Genomic DNA, 26448 nt, shown 5'->3' with positions numbered 1-26448 from the left:
CTGAAAAAATAGATTAGGGGTTCAAAAATACCAATACATTATTAACAAGTTGTTATAATTTTGCATTTATTTTCATTTATAAATATCACATAAATATCACTGGCACGTATAATAGTAAATCATTAATTTCTAAATATTGATTTAAAAAGCTTTGAGCATGTTTCAAAAAAATTTAGTAAAAGTTTTTTTTCCCCCCAGATAATACACCTAATTATTTTCTTAATAATCAATACGTACCCAAGAGTTACTGATATTTGCACAGTTCTTGTACAAAATAGATCTGGCAGAAGAAGAACACAAATACTGGCAAATGCCACATCTCGAGTTATATTTTAAGAAACCATACAATCCATGATATTTCACAAAGTTGTTTATTCTTGTTACTAAAACTTGGACTCAGGTAATCTTGGTTATTCTGGAAAAAGCACCTTGTTTGCAGAGATCATTTAATCATCCTTTTCTACAATCACCTCTCCATGAAGCACCTTTCTTCTTTGACGTAACATATGAAAATACAGTTGTGGAAACACTTCATTGAAAAAGAAAAAGAAAAAGAAGCTATTGCTTTACAATTACTTATACTTGAATTAGTAAATGTGGCCATGTTAGAGAGTAAATACATCCCATACCACTGCTGTTCCCTGGATATATACAGAGCTCAAGAGTGTAAGAGTGCAAATGGAGGCCCACATACCACATGCCTAAATATTCTAATGCTGTAACTGTTGGGGTTTTGTTTTTACTTTTGCTTTTTTTTTTTTCCCCCTGAGACAGAGTCTCACTCTATTGCCCCAGCTGGAGTGCAGTGGCATGATCTCAGCTCACCGCAACCTCTGCCTCCCAGGTTCAAGCAATTCTCCTGTCTCCCAAGTAGCCGAGATTACAGGCATGCACCACCACCACACCTAATTTTTCTGTTTTTAGTAGAGATGGGATTTCATCAGGTTGGTCAGCCTGGTCTTGAACTCCTGGCCTCAAGTGATCCACCTGCCTCGGCCTCCCAAAGTGCTGGGATTACAGGCATGAGCCACTGTGCCTGTCCTATTTTTGCTTGTTTTTAACAAACTTAAATGCCTTGATAAAAATATCTTCATAATGACTTAGAAGACCATGTTTGAATTTAGAATGCTTAAGTCTTTGGAATGCTGTGCCAGAACATTCCCGCACAGGGAAAACTGGCCCACCTAGCCTCCCCTTCTCCATTCTACTGGCTGTATCCTGTACTGCAAGGGGCCTCCTGCACATGTGTGAGGATACCCGGGTGCAGACATCTAAGCTTCATCCATACCCCTCACCAACAGCTGCCCCCCGGCTATCCTGTTTTCTCAAGGGTGTGTATACTGGTACATAGTTAACCCTCAGGACAGTGGATCGAGGAAGAAGCCTGATTAGGGCCCAGATGCATGCTTATTGCCATCTGGGTAGCAAATTCCATGGTCTCAGGTTTCTGGAATGTGATCTAGAAGGCAATGGGGTACTGTGTGGAGTGACCAGAGAAGGGCTACAACAAGGTCCTCTTAACAGATCCTAAAGCAGAAGCTCCTCCTGGCTAGGTGTAAGGGTATTTAGTCTATTATATAATAAACACATGAATACGTATGTTATTAGGTCAGTTGGACAAATTGTCATCTGTCCAGTCAAATTTGAAGAATTATTTTGAACCAATTTGAACCAGTGTTTCAAACCGGTGTTTCATAGTATAAATGTTGGTGGATAAACAAATTAGTATCAGCTATAAACAATACCAGTGTAAAAATATTTCTGAATATGATGATCAGAATAATCAAACCAATGAACCTTATCACAAAACAAGCTTTGAATATCCTGCTTAGGCAACTTTGGGTAAAAATTTCTTTGTAAAACTTAGCTCAAACAGAGCAAAAATACACAATAGGTTTTATTTCTTTCTATTAGGTACTTCCTAAGAAAGGTTACCATCATATTATATATACCTAGGGGGCTAAATTTATTCAGGTCATAATTACTTAAACTCACTGACCATTATTGTAAATACTTCCATAAAATTCTGAGTGGCTGAACAGAACATATGGGCTTGAGTTCAAACCCTGGCTTGATTCACCAGCTAGTGATTTTTTTTTTTTTTTGAGATGGAGTCTCACTCTGTCACCCAGGCTGGAGTGCAATGGTGCAATCTCGGCTCACCGAAACCTCTGCCTCCCCGGTTTAAGTGATTTTCCTGCGTCAGCCTCCTGAGTAGCTGGGACTACAGGTGCCCACTACCATATCCAGCTAATTTTTGTATTTTTAGTAGAGACAGCGTTTCACCATGTTGGCCAGGCTGGTCTCGAACTCCTGACCTCAAGTGATCCACCCACCTTGGCCTCCCAAAGCGCTGGGATTACAGGCATGAGCCACTACACCTGGCCGCAAGCTAGTGATTTTTAAGCAACTCACTTAACCTCTTTCATCTTAATGTAAATGAGAAATAATACTACTACTTTTGAGTACTAAGTATTCAAAAAGTACTTTTGATTAGCAAAGGATTTAATAAGCAAAGTAAAATTAATTGATTTATTACTAACATCAAGAATGCAGGGGGAGGAGGGAATTTAAAAAAAAAAAGAATGCAGTGGAAAACATGTCCTGAGGTGAGTGACCCTCTGGCCAGTGGGACTCAGTAGCTGGCAGCATGGTGAACTGGGAAGCTGCTACTGGTACAGGCCAGAGTCTCCATCTCCCAGGACAACTGAAAAAGGTGCTTCAGGCGCTCCATTTCCATGGAGATGCCTCAAAGGCCACGAGGAAGAGGAGAACCCACTGTTTGAACCTGTAACTGTCAGACACCTAAGCAAGCTCTGGCTCTGTTCAAGCCATACTACCATTAACCTGCCATTGGGAAAAGAGAGGGATGTGATCCAAAAGAGTAGACTTCCCCTCCCTAGCTCTCCTGAACTGGCTGGGGTAGAAAATCAGATATAGAATCAGGCTGAAGTGGTAGAAGACAAGGGGAAAACACATCTTTCACCACTAAGTCAATTTTGACTTTGGGAAAGATACAAGTTAGAGACACCGGCCGGGGGCAGTGGCTCATGCCTGTAATCCCAGCACTTTGGGAGGCCAAGGTGGGCGGATCCCTTGAAGTCAGGAGTTTGAGACCAGCCTGGCCAATATGGTGAAACCTCGTCTCTACTAAAAATACAACAATTAGGTGGGCATTGTGGCAGGCGCCTGTAATCCCATGAACCTGAGAGGCAGAGATTGCAGTGAGCTGAGATTGCACCACTGCACTCCAGCCTGGGCAAAACAGCAAGACTCCGTCTCAAAAAACAACAAAAAAAAAAGCTGGAGACCTCAAGGGGCTGCCCAAGTTTTATGCTCATCTCCTTTAGATGAAATAATTTATATCACGTCAATGTAGATTTTAGAGGTATCAATGTTTGACCTAAAAATATATCACTATTAGCCCCGTTTTCTTTTTTTTTTTCTTTGAGACAGAGTCTCGCTCTTGTTACCCAAGCTGGAGTGCAATGGTGCCATCTCAGTTCACTGCAACCTCTGCCTCTAGAGTTCAAATGATTCTCCTGCCTCAGCCTCCTGAGTAGCTGGGATTACAGGCATGCACCATCATGCCCAGTTAATTTTTGTATTTTAGTAGATAGGGTTTTGCCATGTTGGCCAGGCTGGTCTCGAACTCTTGACCTCAGGTGATCCACCCACCTCGGCCTCCCAAAGTGCTGGGATTACAGGCGTGAGCCACTGAGCCTAGCCTCACTATTAGCACTTAAATGGAGCAAAGCCTCACCAATTCACTGCAACTACTGAAAGATGATGAGAAATTAGTAAAGAGGCTGACTTATTCAAAATCCTTTAAGAAAAGAGTCTTTATTATTTGCAAGTACATAGAGCTACACAAATAAGACTCAAAACTACTCCTAGATGATTTTTCCAAGTATATGCTTAATGAATAGATAGAAATAATCTGACATTTTCTTGGATAGTTTATATTCAGACATATAATTCTAAATGCTTGTAAAAAGTACACTAATGCTTTAAACATAATTTATTTTTACCTTTCTTTAAAAAACAAATCATACTAAGCTGATGTTTAAATGATTTTGAGAAAGCAATCATCCATGCGTTAATTTACTTGCCTTTATTCTCATAGCAAGTGAAATGTCTTCTGCCTCACTCTCCCTTCAATTTTCCCAAATTAACAGTAAACATGGGGTTAAACTGAAGTTTTAATGTATTTATAAGCAATTATTTCTAATTATTTCCCCTTGCTTATTATTATATCCTTTCAAAAATTTCCACATCATATGTCAAATCAAAGCACTAATAAGTATATACTTACAAGGTATATATGAGGCCATGGTTATAAGAAGAAAATAATAGTAGTCAAAAGAGACATTGTATTTGTTAGGAAGTCTTATTGAAAACATTCCTGTTTTCTTCACATACGGCAAGGCAGCATATATTGTAAGAAGTTCACCAGCAACTCCGACAGGATATAAGATGATAAAAAAATTATATCTGGAGAAAGAAAAACCTCAGAGAATTATTTTTCTAGAATAGTTATTTGACTTTACAAGTCTATTGCTACTACTAAATTTAAACTTCAAAATTCTCTTTTCTTTACATAATTACGATAATCTTACATAAGGTTAATAGTTCTACTTTAATCATTTGCTTATTATCATCCTTTTTTTCCTAGTATTAGTTTCCACAATAGGCAATGTCTTTTTAATAAAATAGTATCAACTTATTTTAGATTACTGAAATACTTTTGTATATTAAAAAATGTATATGTAGTTTTTCTTGGTTTTGTCTTGAGATGGAGTAGGTTCTTGACACCAGGCTGGAGTGCAGTGGCACAATCTTGGCTCACTGCAACCTCCACATCCTGGGTTCAAGTAATTCTCCTGCCTCAGCCTCCCAAGTAGCTGGGATTACAGGTGCATGCCACCATGTCCAGCTAATTTTTGGGTTTCTTTTCTTTTTTTTTTTTTTTTTCTTTTTTTTGAGATAGAGTCTCACTCTGTTTCCTAGGCTGGAGTGCGGTGGTGCAATCTTGGCTCACTGCAACCTCTGCCTCCCAGGTTAAACAGGTTCTCCTGCCTCAGCCTCCTGAGTAGCTGGGATTACAGGTGCACACCACCATGCCCGGTTAATTTTTGTATTTTTAGTAGAGACAGGGTTTCACCACGTTGGTCAGGCTGGTCTCGAACTCCTGCCTTCGGTTGATCCACCCGCCTCAGCCTCCCAAAGTGCTGGGATTACAGACCAGCCACCATGCCCGACCTATGTAACTTTAAAAAAAGGTATTGTAGTGATAACTTCTTTGGTGCATAAAATCACAAATGACTGCTTTTGTCCGCGGCAGCTAATAATTTATTGATCAAAATGCTGCGTTTGAAAAGACCAGTGATTATCCTAAATTTTATATCTAAACCTTGAAATTACCAAGGTAGTTATTTTTAAGAGGCATTTGGAAAAGTCTTTGTGGTTACTAATGAAAAGCAATTATTGCAGAAAACGGATAATACCACCTGAAGCATGAATAGCTACTAATGAGTATATTATATTGTCTAAAACTGCTCCCGTAACAAAACAAGTTGACAAGTTACTTCCTGAATTCCCACATTCAAGGCAGAGTTAACTTGTTTAAAATAGAGCTAAGAAAGTTCTACTTTAAATCCAAAGTCACCATGTGTTCATTTGGTCTGCGGCAAGGTCTGGAACACACAGTAGGCCAGGCATCATGTATGCCTCCAATTAGAAAACACTCGGTGTTCTACTGGCTGGGCTCCAATAAGAGGGGCCCAAAGGACCCAAGATGATCATATTTCTTCTTTTTAAAAAAATCATTTTTCTCCGAGTCAGCCACTGTATAACAGTTACCACAGAAAACTAAAGTCAAGAGGCCAGAGAGCAAGACCACCCTGGGCAATATAGTGAGACCCTGTCTCTACAAAAAAAAAAAAAAATTTAATTAGCCGAGCACAGTGGTGCATACCTGTAGGCCCAGCTACTTGGGAGGCTAAGGCAGGAGCATTGCTTGAGTCCAGGAGGTCAAGGGGGCAGTGAGCCAAGACCTCACCACTATACTTCAGCCTGGGTGACACAGCAAGACCCTGTCTCAGAAAAATTTAATATGATTTAATTTAAAAAAAGAAAAATGTTTTTAATTTAAAACAAAAGGTCAACATTTTGATGGAAAAAAAGAAATCAAATCTGTATTTAATCATTTTGTTGGCATTACGAAATATCTATAAAGAAAAGTCAAAGTTGTCAGTATTGAACAAGCTTGGAGACAAATTAAAAATCACCTTGTTCCTGTATGTCAGGGATATGCGAAGACAGGAGATGCGAGGAGGGCAGAATTATTTGCCAAATAGATGAGTTGTTCAAGAAAGAACAATGATTCCTTCACTGCACCTGTTAATCCCTTCCTGGCCTTGGAGAAACTCCCTGCTTTCTTACCAGTCTTGGGCAGTTATTTGCGTATCATTTAACTCAATCTTTCCCTGTACCTCAATTTTTTAAATCCCATAACTGGACATTTTATATACCTATGTCAATAAAATACCCAAACTGATTAAGTTGCAATTTTTATCTTACGTGGTTTTCTTTTTTCTTTTTTTTTTTTTTTGAGACGGAGTCTTGCTCTGTCTCCCAGGCTGGAGTGCAGTGGCATGATCTCGGCTCACTGCAAGCTCCGCCTCCCGGGGTTCACGCCATTCTCCCGCCTCAGCCTCCCGAGTAGCTGGGACTACAGGCGCCCGCCACTTCGCCCGGCTAGTTCTTTTGTATTTTTTAGTAGAGACGGGGTTTCACCGTGTTAGCCAGGATGGTCTCGATCTCCTGACCTCGTGATCTGCCCATCTCAGCCTCCCAAAGTGCTGGGATTACAGGCTTGAGCCACTGCGCCTGGCCGCCTTATGTGGTTTTCAAAAGATTTTTTTTTTTTTTTGGCAGGATTGTTCCTTAATAGAAGAAAAAATTAACACTCCTACAATAAGCTAGTTGAAAGTCTTAAGGGCAGTGAAAATTTATAATGAAATGGGAAAAAATTATATAGTTTATTTGACTTTACTTGCACTTCAGAAAGATTGCATGTTACTACCTCTCTAAGTTCTGAGGGCAGTATGGGACATTTAACTATGGATAGACCACATTCAAAAAAAAGATACAGTGCTTCTTTGAAGGTTCTCAATTACTGTCTAAAAGTTTTTTGAAGGGAGTGAATTTTCTAAATTAAAATGGAAATCAATAGGAAAAACATAATATATACAATTACCTATTCTGAGGACTTTTCCAAGAACACTTATAACACACAAGTAGAATCAAAGTATATTCAAACTATAACAATAGGCTAAACTACTTATAAATAAGAAGCCATTTCTAAAGTGTAGTTTTATTTGAGAACAACATCTTCAACATCTGAGCATAAATACAAGTATTATTTTACATTACTTAATGGCGTTGGGAAGTATATTTAGATGGCTGGGATTTTTAAGATCTTTTTGACATGAAACATAATTATTTACCATTATGATCAGCTGACAATATATTATGCAACACATGATTTCAAAGACTGAAAGACTGTATAACTTGTTTAACATTAAGGCAATGGATAAACAATTTCTTTTTTTGAGACACAGTCTCTCTCTGTTGCCAAGCTGGAGTGCAGTGGCATGATTTTATTTTTTAGTAGAGATGGGGTTTCACCAGGTTGGCCAGGCTGATCTCGAACTCCTGACCTCAAGTGACCCACCCACCTTGGCCTCCCAAAGTGTTGGAATTACAGGCATGAGCCACCACGCCCAGTCTGCAATGGATAAACACTTTCTAAACAGCAAATTTAAACATACAATGGCAGTTTCTAACTTTTACAGACACTCAAGACATGCAAATGCATTCCAAAAGACAGACACACAAAGCCATCAAGTCTAATGTGCCTGACCTCAGGAAAATGTGCAACGTACATTCTGTTATCTTCTTCAGACAAATTTTGTAAATTCAGCACATGAAAAGAGATTAGATGATGAGTTAGTATTTTTAAAGATGCCAGAGGTCCAGAACATTGTCATGCTAAATGATATTAATGTGTTCTAGGATTAGAGTCGCTACATTCAAAATTGCCAACCTTTAAAAAGCCCAGTCACTAAAGGTAAATACATTTTCATGTACAGTAAGATTAAGACCACCCAAATCCCTGTATATCATAGTGCAACCTTCTTATGACAGACAAGACACTTAAGCTCAAATTATAATTTCAAAGTATTTCATCCTATGCAAAGTGGTAAGCCACAAGTGTCTAAAGAAGAGCTAGAGAGTATTAAAACGTCTAAAAGAATGTATAACATGGTCGGGCGCAGTGGCTCACACCTGTAATCCTAGCACTTAGGGAGGCCGAGGTGGATCAGTTGAGCTCAGGAGTTCAAGACCAGCCTGGGCAACATGGTGAAACTCCTTCTCTACAAAAAATACAAAAATTAGCCAGATGTGGTGGCCTGTGCCTGTACTCCCAGCTACTTGGGAGGCTGAGGCAGGAGAATCGCTTGAGCCCAGGTGGTGGATATTGAAGTGAGCCAAGATCGTGCCACTGCACTCCAGCCTGGGTGACAGAATGAGACCCTGTCTCAAAAAAAAAAGTAGTTTTCCTTCTTTTTGGTTTGTATATTCTCATTTATTATATTTGAACATGTATAACACATGAGATTCAAAAAGAGTAATTGACTAGGCATGGTGGCTCACACCTATAATCCCAGCATTTATCACCACCTGACATATCACATATCTATTAGTTTCTGTATTGTCTTCGTCATAAGGCAGAGAATTTGTTTTGTTCATACCTGCATTTCAGGCATGCAGTAGGCACACACCATTTGTCATTGTTACTGCTACTATAAATATAATACAAAGAATAAAGTGAACAAATCTGTACTGATTTGTGACTTGTTCTCCAAAGAGCAGTTTTGCTTTGATAACAACTTTCTAAAATGTCAGTTGCTCCAAGAATTCAAACTTCAAAAAGAACCGATATCTTTTGCTTTAAAAACTGTTGCTTTAGGATATATTTGGAGCTCTTCAAATATAAATTTTATCCACATTCCAAACAATACAATTTTAAGTAAGTATGACTATTAAAAATATCTCTGCAACTTAAAGCTAAAAAAATTTAAAAAAAACCAATCGCATTGTATAAATGACATAAATTGTGGCTGCTAGATTGACTCTTAAAATAATTTACATCACAGACAAAAAAACACCATATTTTTGGCACTGCTTATTTAAGCTAATCCCAAAAATGTTTACTGTGCTTTCCGAAACAAAAATGAATGACCAATTCTGAGGTTAAGGATACTACAATAATTTGTCTTACATTTATTTCACTCAAAATATTTATTAATACAATTCCTCTCTGATCATTAAACTTTTAGAATACAAAGCATAACTCGTATAATTATTATTTAATATTATTAAATAAATAATACAGTTAATATTATTATTAGTTGTATCAGCTAATATCTAAAGCAACAGCACTCTGGCATCACGGGGCTGAAACACGAATTTTAGTTCTCTGGCGTTAGCACATAAAATAAGCACGCACAGGACAATGAGAAACTAAATGGCAAGATATCGCCACCTGGCCCATTTAATGAAGTATGGCAAGTGGTCAAGAAGGCTGAATGTGTAGAAGGAATAACGAGTGATCTCTGTCACAGTCCACGCGACCAGAAAAAGCACCACACTCTCCTCATTCTGGATCTGCAGAATTACAGAGAAATCCAGTGTCATTCAACCTGGAACTTACTTTTCAATGAAGGTACTTACTTTACTTATGTATTGCCTTTTATTTATAATGGGATGTTAGGGTTACGCAAATGCCACACAGAAAACTTCATGCAGTCACCGTTAACATCATTAATTATAAACCTGGAACTTAAATATATCCTATGCACAGGAATAGTTGACCATAGACTGGTTTTTCTTCCCTCGTCCATCACTTCAGGCAACAACGCTATCGTTGGAGGACAATGTTACCTTGTTGAAACCAAAATCTGACCCTCCTACTTCTCGTAATCATTGACTCACACCTGTTCTACTGTAAGACCAACGCTTGAATTACTCACTCATCTTTGGCCCTTTCACCACTATTTTAATTCACGGTTTTATCATCTCTCATCTGGACTACTGTAACTGTTTCCTAAATAGTCTTTCCTCTCTTTATTCTACTCATGAATGCAACTTTTCTTTTAAAAAGAAGTCAAGGAAGCAAATAAATACAAAACAAATGGGAATTAGCTAAGTCCTGTGATTTAAAAGTTTCACTGGTCCCATACTGCTTCACAGAATAGAAGGATGAGCCCTAATACCTGCACACCATATTCAAGATTCTTTACAATCCTTGCTCGGAAATCTCTCCAACTTCATCTACAATTACTCAACCCTCCTACCTACTTCTCTCTCTGGTGACACTAGATTTCGTTATTTCCAGAATATGCTCTGAACTTGTGCGATTTAACACGTTATTCCCTCTCACTGGAATGTTACTCTCTTATTCCATAAAAAATCTTTTCCCATCTTTCAAGATTCAGCTAAAACATCTCGCCCTCTAGAAAACTGTCTCCAACCCTCTCCTCTCACCCTGAGCAGTTATTTATTTGCTCACCACCCCTTTTTTTTTTTTTTTTTTTTTTTTGAGACAGTCTTGCTCTGTCACCCAGGCTGGAATGCAGTGGTGCAATCTCGGTTCACTACAACCTCCGCCTCCCAGGTTCAAATGATTATTGCGCCTCAGCCTCCAGAGTAGCTGGGATTACATGCCTTGCTAGTTTTTGTATTTTTAGTAGAGACGGGGTCTCACTGTGTTGGCCAGGGTGGTCTCAAACTCCTGATCTCAAGTAATCTGCCTGCCTCAGCCTCCCAAAGTGCTGGGATTACAGGTATGAGCCACCATGCCCAGCCCAACACCCTTCTTCTACTGTACTTTGTTCATATCTGTATTGTGGCATTTGCCAGTCTGTACTAAGAGTTGTCTGGCTAACTCTTGTACATGTCAGTGCTCAACATCTGTATCCCTCCTTAAGGGAAGCCTTCTTTCACTGCCTACGTCAGACGAAGTCCCTAGGTATACTGCAATGCATACCGAGCTCTTGCTTCAAAGCACTTAACACTTACATAATTAAATATTTGTTCAGCTTCTCTCCCAAGTTTAGGCTCCACCAGTGAGAACCATGTTTGTATTGTCAACAGCCATATCCCAGCACACTGTCAGGCACAGATGAGGTGCACTATTAGCATCTGTGCATGATTCCGAGTTAAGTGTCCCCCACTTCCCAACAGCCAGTACACTTGACAGCTGGGATTGCCTTGTTTTTTTTTTTTTTTTTTGAGGCAGAGTCTTGCTCTGCCACCCAGGTTGGAGTGCAGTGACACGATCTCGGCTCACTGCAACCTCTGCCTCTTGAGTTCAAGAGATTCTCCTGCCTCAGCCTCCCGAGTAACTGGGACTACAGGTGCGCACCACCACACCTGGCTAACTTTTGAATTTTTAGTAGAGACAGGGTTTCACCATGTTGACCAGGCTGGTCTTGAACTCCTGACCTCAAGTGATCCACCCGCCTCAGCCTCCCAAAGTGCTGGGATTACAGGTGTGAGTCACCATGCCTGGCCCACCTTATTCGTTTCTGTAAATCCAGAAATTTGAACAGCACCACGTGTACAGAATACATTCAGTAATATTGGTTGAATTAATTAAGGAGTGCTGAATAGGTACCAATGGGAAACTACCATCAGCAAAAAATAAATAGGAACATTAAGGCAGAGATCCTCTGGAGGATAAACGGGGCAGATGGGTCCTGTTTTCTTTTTGGAACTTGCGACTCTCAAGCTTCCCTTTACCTCCATCTCTCTCGTTAATGTCTAGTTAATGTTGTCTTTCTTCTCCTTCATTCTTCAGACTCATGGTGGTCCTAACTCAGCTATCATATTCCCTCACTGCCTGGAAGAGTCTCTCTTCTCGTCTGTGAATGCCGCCCTCCTGCTTTTAAACGAGTAGGCAAAGTTAATTAATCCTTTGCCTCTCCCATGCCATGTGCTCGCTGCTGTCTGCACTACCTGCATGGCAGTTGCTGGTTAGGGAACAGGTAAATCATGCAAGTTGAGTGAAAGATACTAGTCACGAGAGATAAAGTATATAAAGGCAGGAGGTCAATGAGCTGTCCCCACACAGACAGGAGGCCAGTGAAGCTAAGAGGAACAGAGAAGAGGTCAGGTGTCAGTCCCCAATCTGAGATAAGAAAGTCATCTGAGAAATGGAAAGGAGGCCAGAGATCTGTCCTCGGGGAGACAGGAGGTTCTGAAGGCTGTCAAGAGGTCAGAAGGGTTCACATGGGAAATGTTGCTGTCATGGGTTTAATTTTTTTTTTTTTTTTTTTTTGAGATGGAGTCTCACTCTGTTGCCCAAACTGGAATGCAGTAGTGCGATCTCAGCTCACTGCACCCTCCACCTCCCGGGTTCAAGCAATTCTCCTGCCTCAGCCTCCCGAGTAGCTGGGATGACAGGCGCCCGCCACCACGTCTGGCTAATTTTTGTATTTTTAGTAGAGACGAGGTTTCACCATGTTGGCCAGGCTGGTCTTGAACTCCTGACCCTCAGGTGATTCATCCACCTCGGCCTCCCAAAGTGCTGGGATTACAGGCATGAGCCACCTTGCCCAGCCCTAACATGGGTTTAAAAATGCCCAGTATCTTGACATAGGAGCATGGTGTCTATCTCGCCTAAAAGGTTTGAATATTAATTAGATTCAATAATTAGGTCTGTCTCCTGTCATGCCTCAATAAAAATTGTTTATTTTTCCTTAAGCTCCTTAGCATTTTCTTAAAAATTATTTTTAATTGGAAATTAAAATTGCATATATTTATGGTGTACAACATGATGTTCTGAAATATGTACGCATTGTGAAATGGCTAAATCAAGCTGATGAACCTATGTATTACCATATATACTTATTTATTTGTGGTAAGACCCTATTCTCTTAGCAACTTTCAAATATACAACACACTGCTATTAACTATAGTCACTACATTGCATAATACATTTCTTGAACTTAATTCCTCCTAATTAAAATTTTTATCCTTTGACCCCTTCTAACTTTTAGTCTTTTCCATTTGTTCAGATCTTCAGGACTGCATTTACTTTTTACGTCTGTTGCTATAATACTCAATGCTAAATGAGATATAATTTTTTTTTTTTTTTTGAGATGGAGTCTCGCTCTGTCGCCCAGGCTGGAGGTGCAGTGGCACAATCTCAGCTCACTGCAACCTCTGTCTCTCGGGTTCAAGCAATTCTCCTGCCTCAGCCTCCTGAGTAGCTGGGATTACAGGTGCTCGCCACCACGCCTGGCTAATTTTTGTATTTTTAGTAGGGACAGGGTTTCATCATGTTGGCCAGGCTGGTCTCAAACTCCTGACCTCAGGTGATCCACCGGCCTTGGCCTCCCAAAATGCTGGGATTACAGGCGTGAGCCATTGCCCCTGGCCAGAAATAATAAATTTTATCCTGACAACTTTGATTACACAATCAAAGAGGACAACTTGGATTGAAAAGAAACTTCTAGGCCGGGCGCGGTGGCTCAAGCCTGTAATCCCAGCACTTTGGGAGGCCGAGATGGGCGGATCACGAGGTCAGGAGATCGAGACCATCCTGGCTAACACGGTGAAACCCCGTCTCTACTAAAAAATACAAAAAACTAGCTGAGCGAGGTGGCGGGCGCCTGTAGTCCCAGCTACCGGGAGGCTGAGGCAGGAGAATGGCGGGAACCCGGGAGGCGGAGCTTGCAGTGAGCTGAGATCCGGCCACTGCACTCCAGCCTGGGCGACAGAGCGAGACTCCGTCTCAAAAAAAAAAAAAAAAAAGAAACTTCTACAGAAAAGAACATTTTCTGCCGCTTATTTGACAGAGTCTGAATACTAATTTCAAAAACTAGAAAGTATCACACGAGAATATATTATGGATATAAGATGCCAATATTTGGTTTTGTTTGTGTTTCAAAGCCAACCTGCTAAGGCACTAAGTCAATGCACAATACCTAAAACTCAAACCCAACTCCTTGTTGTCCAATGCTTCCACTTCCTGAAATACACAAATGTCAATATTTTAGATTCCTATGAATGGAAAGCTTTCCTGCAGGCTCAAGCAGACAATATGTTTGTGTCACTTACTGGTTTTATACTGTGAGTAATGAGCCACACCATAAAGATTCTTGAACTCACTTGGACCCCAGTCACAAGCACAGAAGTAGGTACAATTCCTTAAAAAGAAAAACAAGTCAACTATTGCCCTAAAGGCAATTTAAAATAAAAGTATAAAATTGAAGCAAAAACTCACCAATTAAACAGTGAACTATCTGTAAGCAAATAGAAAAAAATCATTACGTCAATAATAGAAAACATTAAATAAACCACTGTCAACACTGGTATTAAGCAAATCCACAGGTGGTATGTAATCAGCAAAATCGTATTGATTTTGCACAACAAAAAAATATTCACATAAATATTACAGCAATAGAAAAACAGCATGATGGAAAACTTACCTCAAGCAAAGCAAATGTCTGGAAAAATTTAAGTGTCTTCTGAACACTTTTATATAAACCTCTGTGTGTTCCTTTTTCCATATAAAAACGTACCATGGCAATAGCTAGAACCAACCACCTAAAAAAAAAAAATATTTTATAAAGTTCTTTCGAACTTAATACCACTGATTTATACATTTGTGTTTACAGCAGCATTATGCAAAATAGTGAAAAGGTGAAAGCAACCGAAGTGTCCATAAGTGAATGAATGGATACTTGAAATGTGGTCTATACAGACAGGGCACGGTAGCTCACGTCTGTAATCCCAGCACTTTGGGAGGCCGAGACGGGCGGATCACAAGGTCAGGAGATCGAGACCATCCTGGCTAACACGGTGAAACCTCGTCTCTATTAAGAAATACAAAAAACTAGCCGGGCGAGGTGGCGGGCGCCTGTAGTCCCAGCTACTCGGGAGGCTGAGGCAGGAGAATGGCGTGAACCTGGGAGGCGGGGCTTGCAGTGAGCTGAGATCCGGCCACTGCACTCCAGCCTGGGTGACAGAGCAAGACTCCATCTCAAAAAAAAAAAAAAAAAAAAAAAAAAAAAAAAAAAAAAAAAAAGGGACAGGCACAGTGGCTCACCCCTGTAATCCCAACACCTTGGAAGGTTGAGGTGGGTGGATCACCTGAGGTCAGGAGTTCGACACCAGCCTGGCCAACACAGCAAAACCCCGTCTCTATTAAAAATACAAAACTTAGCCAGGTGTGGTGGTGGGCACCTGTAGTCCCAGCTACTTGGGAGGCTGAGACAGGAGAATTGTTTGAATCCGTGAGGCGGAGGTTGCAGTGAGCTGAGATGGTGCCACTGCACTCTAGCCTGGGTGACAGAGTGAGACTCTGATTCACACCAAAAAAAAAAAAAAAGAAAGAAAAGAAAAAGAAAAAAAAGAAAAGAAAAAACAGCCTGGGCAACATGGCAAGATCCCGTCTCTACAAAAAAAATTTTAGAGGCATGGTGGCACATGCCTGTGGTTCCAGCTACTTGGAAGGCTGAGGTGGGAGAATCACTTGAGCACAGAGGCTCTGGTTGCAGTAAGCCATGTTTGTGCCACTGTAATCCAGCCTGTGCAACAGAGACCCTGTATCAAAAAAAAAAAAAAAAAGAGAGAGAGAAAGAAAAAAGAAATACTATATGCCCTCGCTATTAAACTTACGTTTGCATATAAATATAGCTTATGTTCTGTGAAGTAATGGTACTTTAAATGTACGCTAGACTTGTAGAGACCAGCTGTCTCATACTACTTCTTACTCTTCCTAAAGTCATTAATAAGAAGTTATTTTTTTCCAGTTTCCCTTGCAATTACAAAAGCACGTTTAAGTAACTTACCTCATCTGTAGCTTTTTCAAAGCTCTAATAACTCACCCAGGGAAATGAGGAGCTACCCTAGTCTTTTTAGATAGTCTCCAAAGAGTCTAGTGAGTGGATTTATGAAATATAAAATTATCATGCAGTTTTAACTTTTTAAAACAAACAACACTCATACAGTGGACCAATGGCTTGAAAAGATTCCTGCAAAGAATCTACTAACTGAATCTGATGAAAATGCATGCTCAAGAGAACAATAAGATGGCAGAATGACACTTCTATTCCTAGAACATAAGGTAAAAGCAGTGACTTGTTCATCAGATTGGCAAGAAGTCAAGTAAGTATCGAAAGGAACACAAGGACCTTTGAAATGCAGACATATTCATGGTAATAACAATGACAATAATAAGTGTATTGTCAGAGTGCTTTCTATGTCCTAGACACTGTTTTCAATGCATAACATACTAACCGCAAATCCTCACAATAACCCTGTGAGGTTATTTTATTGAATATGAGGGTCTTCTATTATCCTATTGAATATGAAGGTCTTCTATTATCCTATTTCACTACTGAAAAATAGGCAGAGAGGGTCACACAGCCACCACTAAGCTCAGAGTATATGCTCTTAAGCCACTATGCTGTATCAGTCTGGCTCTAAGTATATACTGTGCCCTGAGATACCAGCTAATCATAGCAATTCATATTTACATTGTATTTTTTATGTTATATGGAGAGCCTATGCTCAAATATTTTAATTGATAGTAGCATGCTATCCAAAAAGTTTGAAGGCCACTCTTTTTTTTTTTTTTTTTTTTTGAGACGGAGTCTCGCTCTGTCACCCAGGCTGGAGTGCAGTGGCCGGATCTCAGCTCACTGCAAGCTCCGCCTCCCGGGTTTATGCCATTCTCCTGCCTCAGCCTCCCGAGTAGCTGGGACTACAGGCGCCCGCCACCTCGCCCGGCTATTTTTTTTGTATTTTTTAGTAGAGACGGGGTTTCACCGTGTTAGCCGGGATCGTCTCTCGATCTCCTGACCTCGTGATCCGCCCGTCTCGGCCTCCCAAAGTGCTGGGATTACAGGCTTGAGCCACCACGCCCAGCCGAAGGCCACTCTTTTAGATGAGAAAATCATCTTCCAGAGACATTGAGTTACTTACCTGAGTCTTAAGAGTAAGTTAATGATTGAGTCTGAAACAGAACCTGTGTAGTTTCTAGACTCCCTAGTCCTGACCCCTTTCCACTCTTCCCTAGCTTCACTGTGGCTATGACTGATGGATTTATCTCATGTGAGTGCCGACACTGAACTCAGTGCTGGACTGATCCTGTGGCACTAATTTGAATCATGCTTTAGGTACCTTCCATAACTAAAGTGTTATGATTTTATTATCTTCAATTCCAAGTCCCCGTATTTCTTCTAAGAAAACAAAAGGTATATTAAGATATTTTCATTCACATTTTCCATACGCTTGTCTTTTTCAGGTGAATCCAAATCAGATGTCCACAAAAGATAAGTTTGAGAGGCAATTATTAACCTACCAATCAAAGGAGTCATTTGGACGGCAAGTTTTCTACATTTTTAAACAGCATTGTATAAAACTCCATGCATCGTTAACATTATAACAAGTTCTACTGTTGTTCCATAGGTGGCAGTATTGTACCACCTAGCACAGTATCATGATCATGCCACTCACTAAACTGTGGGAAATAAAAGAAATTAACAGACTCAGGGGTTTGAAAGGACCCATCGAACCATCTATTCTAACCTCTTGTCTGTTTTTCCATAAATAAGGCCAGGAGCCAATTGAATCAGGGTTCACTTCCTAAGCCCTCCATCACAAGGGGTGACAGTCAAAGTCTTCTAAGGGTCCTGTATTGAACTAGTTTTGAACTTCCTTCATCCATCTGCTTAGTAACTATAATAAAACAAACAGAAAATATTTCAAAAGCAATTGGAATTTCTGCAATTAGGATTTTTTTTTTTTTTTTTTTTTTAGACAGATTCTCGCTGTGGCCCCCAGGCTGGAGTGAGTGGTGTGCCTGTGGCTCATGGCAGCCTTGGGTTCCCACGCTTCAGCAATCTTCCCACCTCAGCCTCCTGAATAGCTGGGACCATAGGGGTGTACCATCACACCTGGCTCATTATTGTTCTTGCTGTTGTGGGGTTTTTTGTTTTGTTTTGTTTTTTGGTAGAGATGGGGTCTCCCTACATTGCCTAGGCTAATCTTGAACTCCTGGGCTCAAGCCATCTGCCTGCCTCAGCCTCCCAAAGTAATGGGATTACAGGTGTGAGCCACTGCACCTGGCCAGACTCTCTCTTTTGTGATACTAGCAGTTATTGATGATCATTGCCTAGATCCATTATTTCAATAATTATTGAAAAACAATATTCTAGCTTGCTATTTCCTTTGTATACCTCCTTTAGCCATTTGGAGGCTTGTACCGAAGATAGTCTTCAACTTTCATACACTCCATACTTTTTTTTTTTTTTTTTGAGATGGAGTCTTGCTCTGTCGCCCAGTCTGATGCAATTTCAGCTCACTGCAACCTCAACCTCCCAGGTTCAAGTGATTCTCATGCCTCAGCCTCCAGAGTGGCTGGGATTACAGGTACCTGCCACCACACCCAGCTAATTTTTGTATTTTTAGTAGAGACGGGGTTTCAACATGTTGGCCAGGCTGGTCTCGAACTCCTGACCTCTAGTGATCTGCCAGCCTCAGCCTCCCAAAGTGCTGGGATTACAGGCGTGAGCCACCATGTCTGGCCCATACTTTCATATATTGTTCACTGACACATCTAAACTGCCTTTTCTAGATAAAAATTATACTTTCCTTTAGCAGCCAATATGTGAGTGCTTCCACTGATTGTACACCGGCACTCATGCCAATAATGAGTCAACCTGAAAGATTCATAAAAGAAAAAACGCCCGAGAAATTGATTTTCACTAAGATTAAGACACCTGCTCTTTGAAAGTCACTGTTAAAAGAATAAAAAGTCAAGCCCAAACTGGAAGAAAATATTTGCAAATCACATATCTGGTAAAGCACTTGTATCCAGATTGTATAAAGAACTTTCAAAACTCAGTAACAGGAAATCAAACAGCCCATTAAAGAAAAAAAATGGGCAAAAGGTTTTCTTTTTTTCCTTTTTTTTCTTTTTTGAGACGAAGTCTCAGTCTGTTGCCCAGGCTGGAGTGCAGTGGCACGATCTCGGCTCACTGCAAGCTCCACCTCCGGGTTCACACCATTCTCCTGCCTCAGCCTCCAGAGTAGCTGAGACTATAGGCGCCTGCCACCACGCCCAGCTAATTTGTCCTACTTTTAATAGAAACAGGGTTTCACGGTGTTAGCCAGGATGGTCTCGATCTCCTGACCTCGTGATCCACTCACCTCGGCTTCCTAAAGTGCTGGGATTACAGGCGTGAGCCACCATGCCCAGCTAAAAATGGGCAAAAGATTTGAACCGACACTATACCCAAGAAGATATACAACTGGCAAGTGAAGCACATGAAAAGATACTCAGTATCATTAGTTACTAGGGAAAACAAAATCAAAATCCCAAAGAGATAACACAATATACTTCTCAGAATGTCTAAAATTACAATGACTGACCACAGCAAGGGTTAGGAAGGATGTGCACCAATGGGAAGTCCTATTCATTGCCAGAGGGAAGATAAAAGGGTATAACCACTTTGGAAACCAGTTTGGCAGTTTCATAAGAAATTACACTTTGGGAGGCCAAGGCGGGTGGATCACTTGAGGTCAGGAGTTTGAGACCAGCCTGGCCAACCTGGTGAAACCCCGTCTCTACTAAAAATACAAGAAAATTAGCCTGGCGTGGTGGCGCAACGCCTGTAGTCCCAGCCACACAAGAAGCTGATGGGTGGATTGCTTGGGCCCAGGAGTTCAAGACCAGCCTAGGCAACATGGCAAGACCTTGTCTCTACAAAAAATTTAAAAAATAGCCATATGGTGGCACATGCCTGTAGTACCAGCTGGTCGGGAGGCTGAGGTGGGAGGATCACTTAAGCCTGGGAGGCTGAGCAGTAAGCTGAGCTGGTGCTGTCTTTAAAAAAAAAAAAAAAAAAAAAAAAAAAAAAAAAAAAAGACTATTTTAAATAAACCACTAGGAATAAAAATGAAATTTTAAACATCCACTGTGCAGCAGGTATCCTCCTAAGAACTTCATATCCATTATCTCTTTATTCCTTTATAATCTAGCTAAGTAGTTGTGCTGTTCCAACTTTACAGATGAGAAAACTAAGAGTCAGAGAGGTTAAGTAGCTTATCTGAGGTTACCCAGCTACAAAGGAATGAGACACAACCTTTAAACCACACCTTTCTGTATTGTGTACAGACTAAAATCCAAACATGTTAGCAAAGCATCTAAGGCCCAGTGCAATGGCCCAAGCTACCTGTCCGTCTTCATTTCCCACTCTACACTTCAGGCCCTCTTCTTTTTTTATTTTGGAGACAGAGTCTCGCTCTGTCCCCCAGGCTGGAGTGCAGTGGCGTGCTCTCGGCTCACTGCAACCTCTGCCTCCCGGGTTCAAGCGATTCTCCTGCCTCAGCCTCCCGAGTAGCTGGGACTATGGGTGCATGCCACCACACCCAGCTACTTTTTTGTATTTTTAGTTGAGATGGGATTTCACTGTGTCAGCCAGGATGGTCTTGATCTCCTGACCTCGTGATCCGCTCGCCTTGGCCTCAAGTGCTGGGATTACAGGCATGAGCCACCGCACCCGGCCCAGGTCCTCTTCTTGATGCCGTAACAGATGTCTTGCAGTTTCAGATCTCTGTCCTTTAACTCATGCTGTTTCCCCGCTTATGCCTACTAAGTCCTTCACCGCTCAGTTTAAATGCTGTGATCTCTCACAGAAAACTTTCTGTAATTCTCCCTGTCCGTCCTCTGACACATCTGCTTAGCACTTATCTCATTATTTTAGTGCAATTGTTGTTTATACATTAATGCCCCAGGTTACCCTGCTTTAAGGACAAGGCCTAAAGTATTTGAAGGACAATGCATTTATATATACGGGCTCAAAAGTATTTGTCGGAAAGAAAGAGAGAGAGAGAGGGAGGGAGAGAAATGCCCACTTCCCTATTATGAGCAAGTGCCATAAAAATCCTTACATCTGGCCGGGCGCAGTGGCTCATGCCTGTAATCCCAGCACTTTGGGAGGCTGAGGTGGGCGGATGACGAGGTCAGGAGATTGAGATCACGAGGTCAGGAGATTGAGACCATCCTGGCTAACACAGTGAAACCCCATTTCTACTAAAAAATACAAAAAAAAAAAAAAAATTAGCTGGGTGAAATTAGCTGGGTGTGGTGGTGGGCACCTGTAGTCCCAGCTACTCAGGAGGCTGAGGCAGGAGAATGGCATGAACCCGGGAGGCGGAGCTTGCAGTGAGCTGAGATTGTACCACTGCCCTCCAGCCTGGGTGACAGAGTGAGACTCCATCTCAAAAAAAAAAAAAAAAAAAAAAAAAAAATCCTTACATCTGCCAGGCATGGTAGTAGCACTCACCTGTAATCCCAGCTACTCAGGAGGTGAATGCAGGAAGATCGCTTGAGCCAGGAGTTTGAGGCCAGCCTAGGCAACAAAGCTAGACCCCATCCCCCCAACAAAAAAAACCCCAAAAATCCCTACATCCTTTAAAGGTATAATTCTACTTCTGGGAATTTATTACACTAAGCCACTAATTGAACAGAAACAAATAAAAGTAAAATGTCATTAGGGGCATGATTTAATCCATTATTGTGTATTAATTCTATACCCTCATATGTAACTATCAAAAAGTGTAATTATGAAAACCATATGGCCAGGCGCGGTGGCTCATGCTTGTAATCCCAGCACTTTGGGAGGCCGAGGTGGGCGGATCATGAGGTCAGGAGATGGAGACCATCCTGGCTAACATGGTGAAACCCCATCTCTACTAAAAATACAAAAAAAAAAGCTGGGCGTGGTGGCAGGCGCCTGTAGTCCCAGGTACTCGGGAGGCTGAGGCAGGAGTATGGCATGAACCCCGGAGGCGGAGTTTGCAGTGAGCCCAGATCGTGCCATTGCACCCCAGCCTGGACAACAGTGCGAAACTCCATCTCAAAAAAAAAAAGAAAGAAAAAGAAAGAAAACCATATGAAAACCTGACAGACTATTAAGTGAAAATGGAAAAATATACAATAAAGCAGATATTATAACAGTGCTGTAATACATTCACTCATTCATTCATTCAAATATGTATTGAGTACTTCATGGAGTTTACACTCTAATGGAGATGACAGACAATAAGCCCTGCGAATAAGTAAAATGTGTTGTACAGTCATATGAAAGAAAGTGGGATGGAGAAAAATAAACAAGCAAGGGAGATAAGGAGTATGTGTTTCACTATTCAACTTAAGATGGCCAGGTAAGGCCTCCTTGAGAATGTGGTTTTCAGTAAAAACTTGGAAGAGGTCAGATATTCATATAAATGATAAAAAGAAAATGAAAGTATGTGATAGGCTTATAAAATGATGAGTTGTTTTTTACATTTATGCACAATTTTATAAGATTTCTTAAATACAGTTCCCTTTGCAATTTGGGGTGTGTGTGTGTGTGTGTGTGTGTGTGTGTGTGTGTGTGTCTGTGTGTTTTGCTTTTGAGATGGGGTCTTGTTATGCGGCCCAGGCTGGTCTTAAACTACTGGGCTCAAGCAATCCTCCTACCTCAGTCTCCTGAGTAGCTGGGATTACACGCGCATACCACTGTTCCCAGCTTGTTTTGAAAATTATTACAAAAAAATTAATAAACATGCCAAAGTTCTGCTAAGAGAAATAAAATAAGTTAAATGAACAAAAAGAACCTCAACTAGTCCTCTGCTGTCCACCCCATGAAACATGTAAGTTCTTGTCCCAATTTCAACACTACAACTTCTTCAACCTTATTTACCACTATTTCCCAACAGCATCCTCCAGTTCAATCAAGAGAATACATCAGGCTTGCATATCATGCCTATTTCCAGAATTTATAATCTTATTCCTTCTTCAAATCTCAATGCCTCTAGAAAGCCTCCGAAGAGTCAGTTACAGAGATTATTCCATTTCAGTATCCCTTATTTTGTAAATATGACAAGGAAACTTCTCAATAGAGGCAGAGGGAGACAAGTTTAGAATAAGCCCTGATTTGCCGGGGAAGGGTCAGGGGGACAGAATGGAGAAAGCATTTAATTCTGCGCCAGGTAAGGCAGGAGACGGGGAAAACTTCAAAGAGGTCTATCTGATTAGAAGTCATGGGAATAATAGGAGAACATTATACAAAAGTGAAAAACCTGAGCAAAGAAGCAGAGTGCTGTGAAAATACATGGTGCTTTGAGGGAAGAGTGAGTCAGAGATACCAAATGCAAGTTGACTGGAATGGGGACTCGGGAGCAGATTGCAAAAAGTCTTGAATGGCAGACAGCCTGAATCCCTTATGTCAGGGTGGAGGTGGCAGAGAGTCACTGAAGTCTTTAAACTGGAGCTATGCATTGATGTTCATTTTTGAAATATAAGTTGGCTTTCAACACAGACAGTCAATTGAAAAGAGAAGGGACAGACACCCAGTTAACACAAGGCAGATATTTCAAAATGTTTACTGGCTGGGTGTGGTGGCTCACACCTGTAATCCCAGCACTTTGGGAAGCCAATGTGGGAGGATCACTTGAGAACATCCTGGGCAACAGAGCGAAAACCTGTCTTTACAGAAATTATTATTATTATTTTATTTTTTTGTGTGAGATAGAGTCTCGCTCTGTCATCCAGACTGGAGTGCAGTAGCATTATCTCTCAGCCTTCTGGGTTCAAGCGATTCTCATGCCTCAGCCTTACAAGTAGCTGAGATTACTGTTGTGTGCCACCATGTCTGGCTAATTTTTGTATTTTTAATAGAGACGGGGTTTTGCCATGTTGGCCAGGCTGGTCTCAAACTCCTGGCCTCAAGTGATCCACCCAACTCAGTCTCCCAAAGTGCTGGGATTACAGACGTGAGCCACTGTGCCCAGCCTACTCTACAATTTTTTTTTTTAATTAGCTGTGCGCCTGTAGTCTCAGCTACTCAGGAGGCTGAGGCAGGAGGATCGCCTTGAGCTTGGGGGTTGAGGCTGCAGTAAGCACCATTGCACTCCAGCTTTGAAAACAGAGCAAGGCCTTGCCTTAAAAAAGAAAAAAAAGGAAAAAAAAAAAAAAGAAGAAAAGAAAAGAAAACGTTTATTAACCGGACTATCACAGAGGAGAGAGAATTCTTTCAGTTCTGAATGCATTTAAAGGCGGCAACATTTGGTGACTACTGAATTGTTGTAAATACATTAGTTTTCTCTCTTTCCAAGATTATAATTTAGGAGGAAAGAAAGATGAAGTAGCAGGACGGTGAAGTCAGAGAGTCTGGGTTGAAGCGCATGTCTGACTGACACTTGCTGGCTGTGGTCTTGGGCAAGTGTCTGTGCCTCACTTTTCTAATCTATATAATGTAATATAATGTGCCCCTCACAGGACTTTAAAGGACTAAAAATACACCTAAAATAAGCAACACAGTCCCCTGCATAGTAAATCCTCAAATAACATTTGTGTGAACTGTATTTGGTATTCAGTATCATATGCTAAGCACATAATAGAAACTCAATCACCATAGGTAAAGATTTATTAAATCTTTGTCAATCACATTTTTCTATAAACCCTGGAGAAAGTTTAAAATATTAAGCCGGGAGTGGTAATCCCAGCACTTTTGGAGGTCGAGGTGGGAGGATTGCTTAAGGCCAGGAGTTTGAGACCAGCCTAGCCAACACAGTGAGAGCCCATTTCTATTTTTAAAAAATTAAAATAAAATATTAGACTCGGTGCGGTGGCTCACACCTGTAATCCCAGCATATTGGGAGGCCGAGGTGGGGGAATCATTTGAGGTCAAGAGTTCGAGACCAGCCTGGCCAACATGGTGATACCCTGTCTCTACCAAAAATACAAAAATTAGCGGGGCGTGGTGGCACACGCTTGTAAGTCCCAGCTACTCTGGAGGCCAAGGCAGGAGAATCGCTTGAACACCCTGAACACCGGAGGCGGAGGTTGTCAGTGTGTGGAGATGGCACCACGGCACTCCGGTCTGGCGACAGGGTGAGACTCCGTCTAAAAAATAAAATGAAATACTGGCCGGCACGGTGGCTCCCGCCTGTAATCCCAGCACTTTGGGAGGCCGAGGCGGGCGGATCACAAGGTCAGGAGATCGAGACCATCCTGGCTAACAGGGTGAAACCCCGTCTCTACTAAAAATACAAAAAAGCCGGGCGTGGTGGCAGGGGCCTGTAGTCCCAGCTACTCGGGAGGCTGAGGCAGGAGAACAGCGTGAACCCGGAAGGCGGAGCTTGCAGTGAGCCGAGATAGCGCCACTGCACTCCAGCCTGGGCGACACAGCGAGACTCCGTCTCAAAAAATAAAATGAAAAATAAAAAAAAAAAAAATACTAAACTTTTCCTCACATTTACATAAGTTAATACTTCGAGTGATAATGGGAAAATAACTTTTTTAAAAGGCAGTGCAATTAGAAATAGAAAAGCATTTTCTCAACAGGTTTTGAGAAGCAGTTGACACAGAAGTCACTTTGACAGCTCTGCGAAGAGCGACAGTCATTGTGTAACCTTAACTTGCAAGTCATACTCAAAGCCAAAAATGAAGGTCCAGAGTATCAGCCACGGAGTCTGAGGCTATAAAGATGCTGGGCAGGAGCTCCAGGCTGAGATAAAGGGGTTGGTTATTTCAAAATCGTCCAAAGTGACAAGCTCTAAGACGTGCTGTGCTTTAAAAAAAAAAAAAAAAAAAAAAAGTCACGGTGAAATTAACAGGGGAGAAAACTGCCCAGTGATCGCAGCATGAGGCTCCGCGCTCTGGAGACCATCGGGTGGCCAGGGCAGGGCGCTCCTTCAACAGCAGCGAAGGCAGCGGCGCCCGGGCCGCAGCCGCCTCCCCCGCCGGCCGGCCCCGCATTCCTGCCCGGGTCTATACTTAACCTCCGGCCAGCGCCCCGCCGTGCACCGTATTAGGCAATGCCCGGAGCGCAGGGCCCTGCCCCCCCGCCCGCTCCATTCAACCCCGGCTGTGGCCGCGGCGACAGCTCCCTTCCCCCACGGCCGCTGCCCGCACCCCCCGCGCCCCTCATACCCCTGCCCGCGCCCCCTGAGCCCGGAACCTCCGCGGACCGCGGCGCGGGGTGGGCCCGAGGGCGCCTCGCGGCGCGCGTACCCCGCGGTCATGGCGATGTTGTAGAAGGTGAGCCAGGCGGTGGCCAAGAGCCCCAGGCGCCTCCGCTTGCCGGGGGCCTCCCGGTCCTCGCCGGCCTCCGAGGCGCCGCCGTTGGTGCCGTCCTCGTCGCTGGACGCCATGGTGGCCGCGCACCCGGGGGACGTGGGAGAGAGTAGCAGGAGCGTGGGAGGGGACCCTGCCCAGAGCGCAGCCCGAGCACCGCTGCCCAATGCCGCCACCTCCGTCAGGCGCCCCATGTGCCACGCGCAGGGGGCTCGGCGGAGCCAGCACGACCGCGACGG

The 26448-nt window shown here is 42.1% G+C and overlaps 1 protein-coding gene across 1 annotated transcript; it reads right to left on the bottom strand.

Annotated features, from left to right (window-relative positions):
* Nucleotides 1-352: 352 nt before the first annotated feature.
* LOC105488227 (3-hydroxyacyl-CoA dehydratase 1) lies at nucleotides 353-26448 on the bottom strand. The gene is made up of 7 exons (XM_011752095.3): nucleotides 26147-26448; nucleotides 14565-14682; nucleotides 14360-14378; nucleotides 14194-14282; nucleotides 9614-9735; nucleotides 4316-4494; nucleotides 353-529 (listed from the first exon to the last, which is right to left on the bottom strand). The coding sequence occupies exons 1-7, from the start codon at nucleotides 26401-26403 to the stop codon at nucleotides 447-449; spliced, it is 867 nt and encodes a 288-aa protein (XP_011750397.1). The 5' UTR covers nucleotides 26404-26448; the 3' UTR covers nucleotides 353-446.

Source organism: Macaca nemestrina, chromosome 9 (genome assembly GCF_043159975.1).
Source record: "Macaca nemestrina isolate mMacNem1 chromosome 9, mMacNem.hap1, whole genome shotgun sequence".
NCBI classification, from domain to species: domain Eukaryota; kingdom Metazoa; phylum Chordata; class Mammalia; order Primates; family Cercopithecidae; genus Macaca; species Macaca nemestrina.
This window is presented reverse-complemented; position numbering and strand designations above follow the sequence as displayed.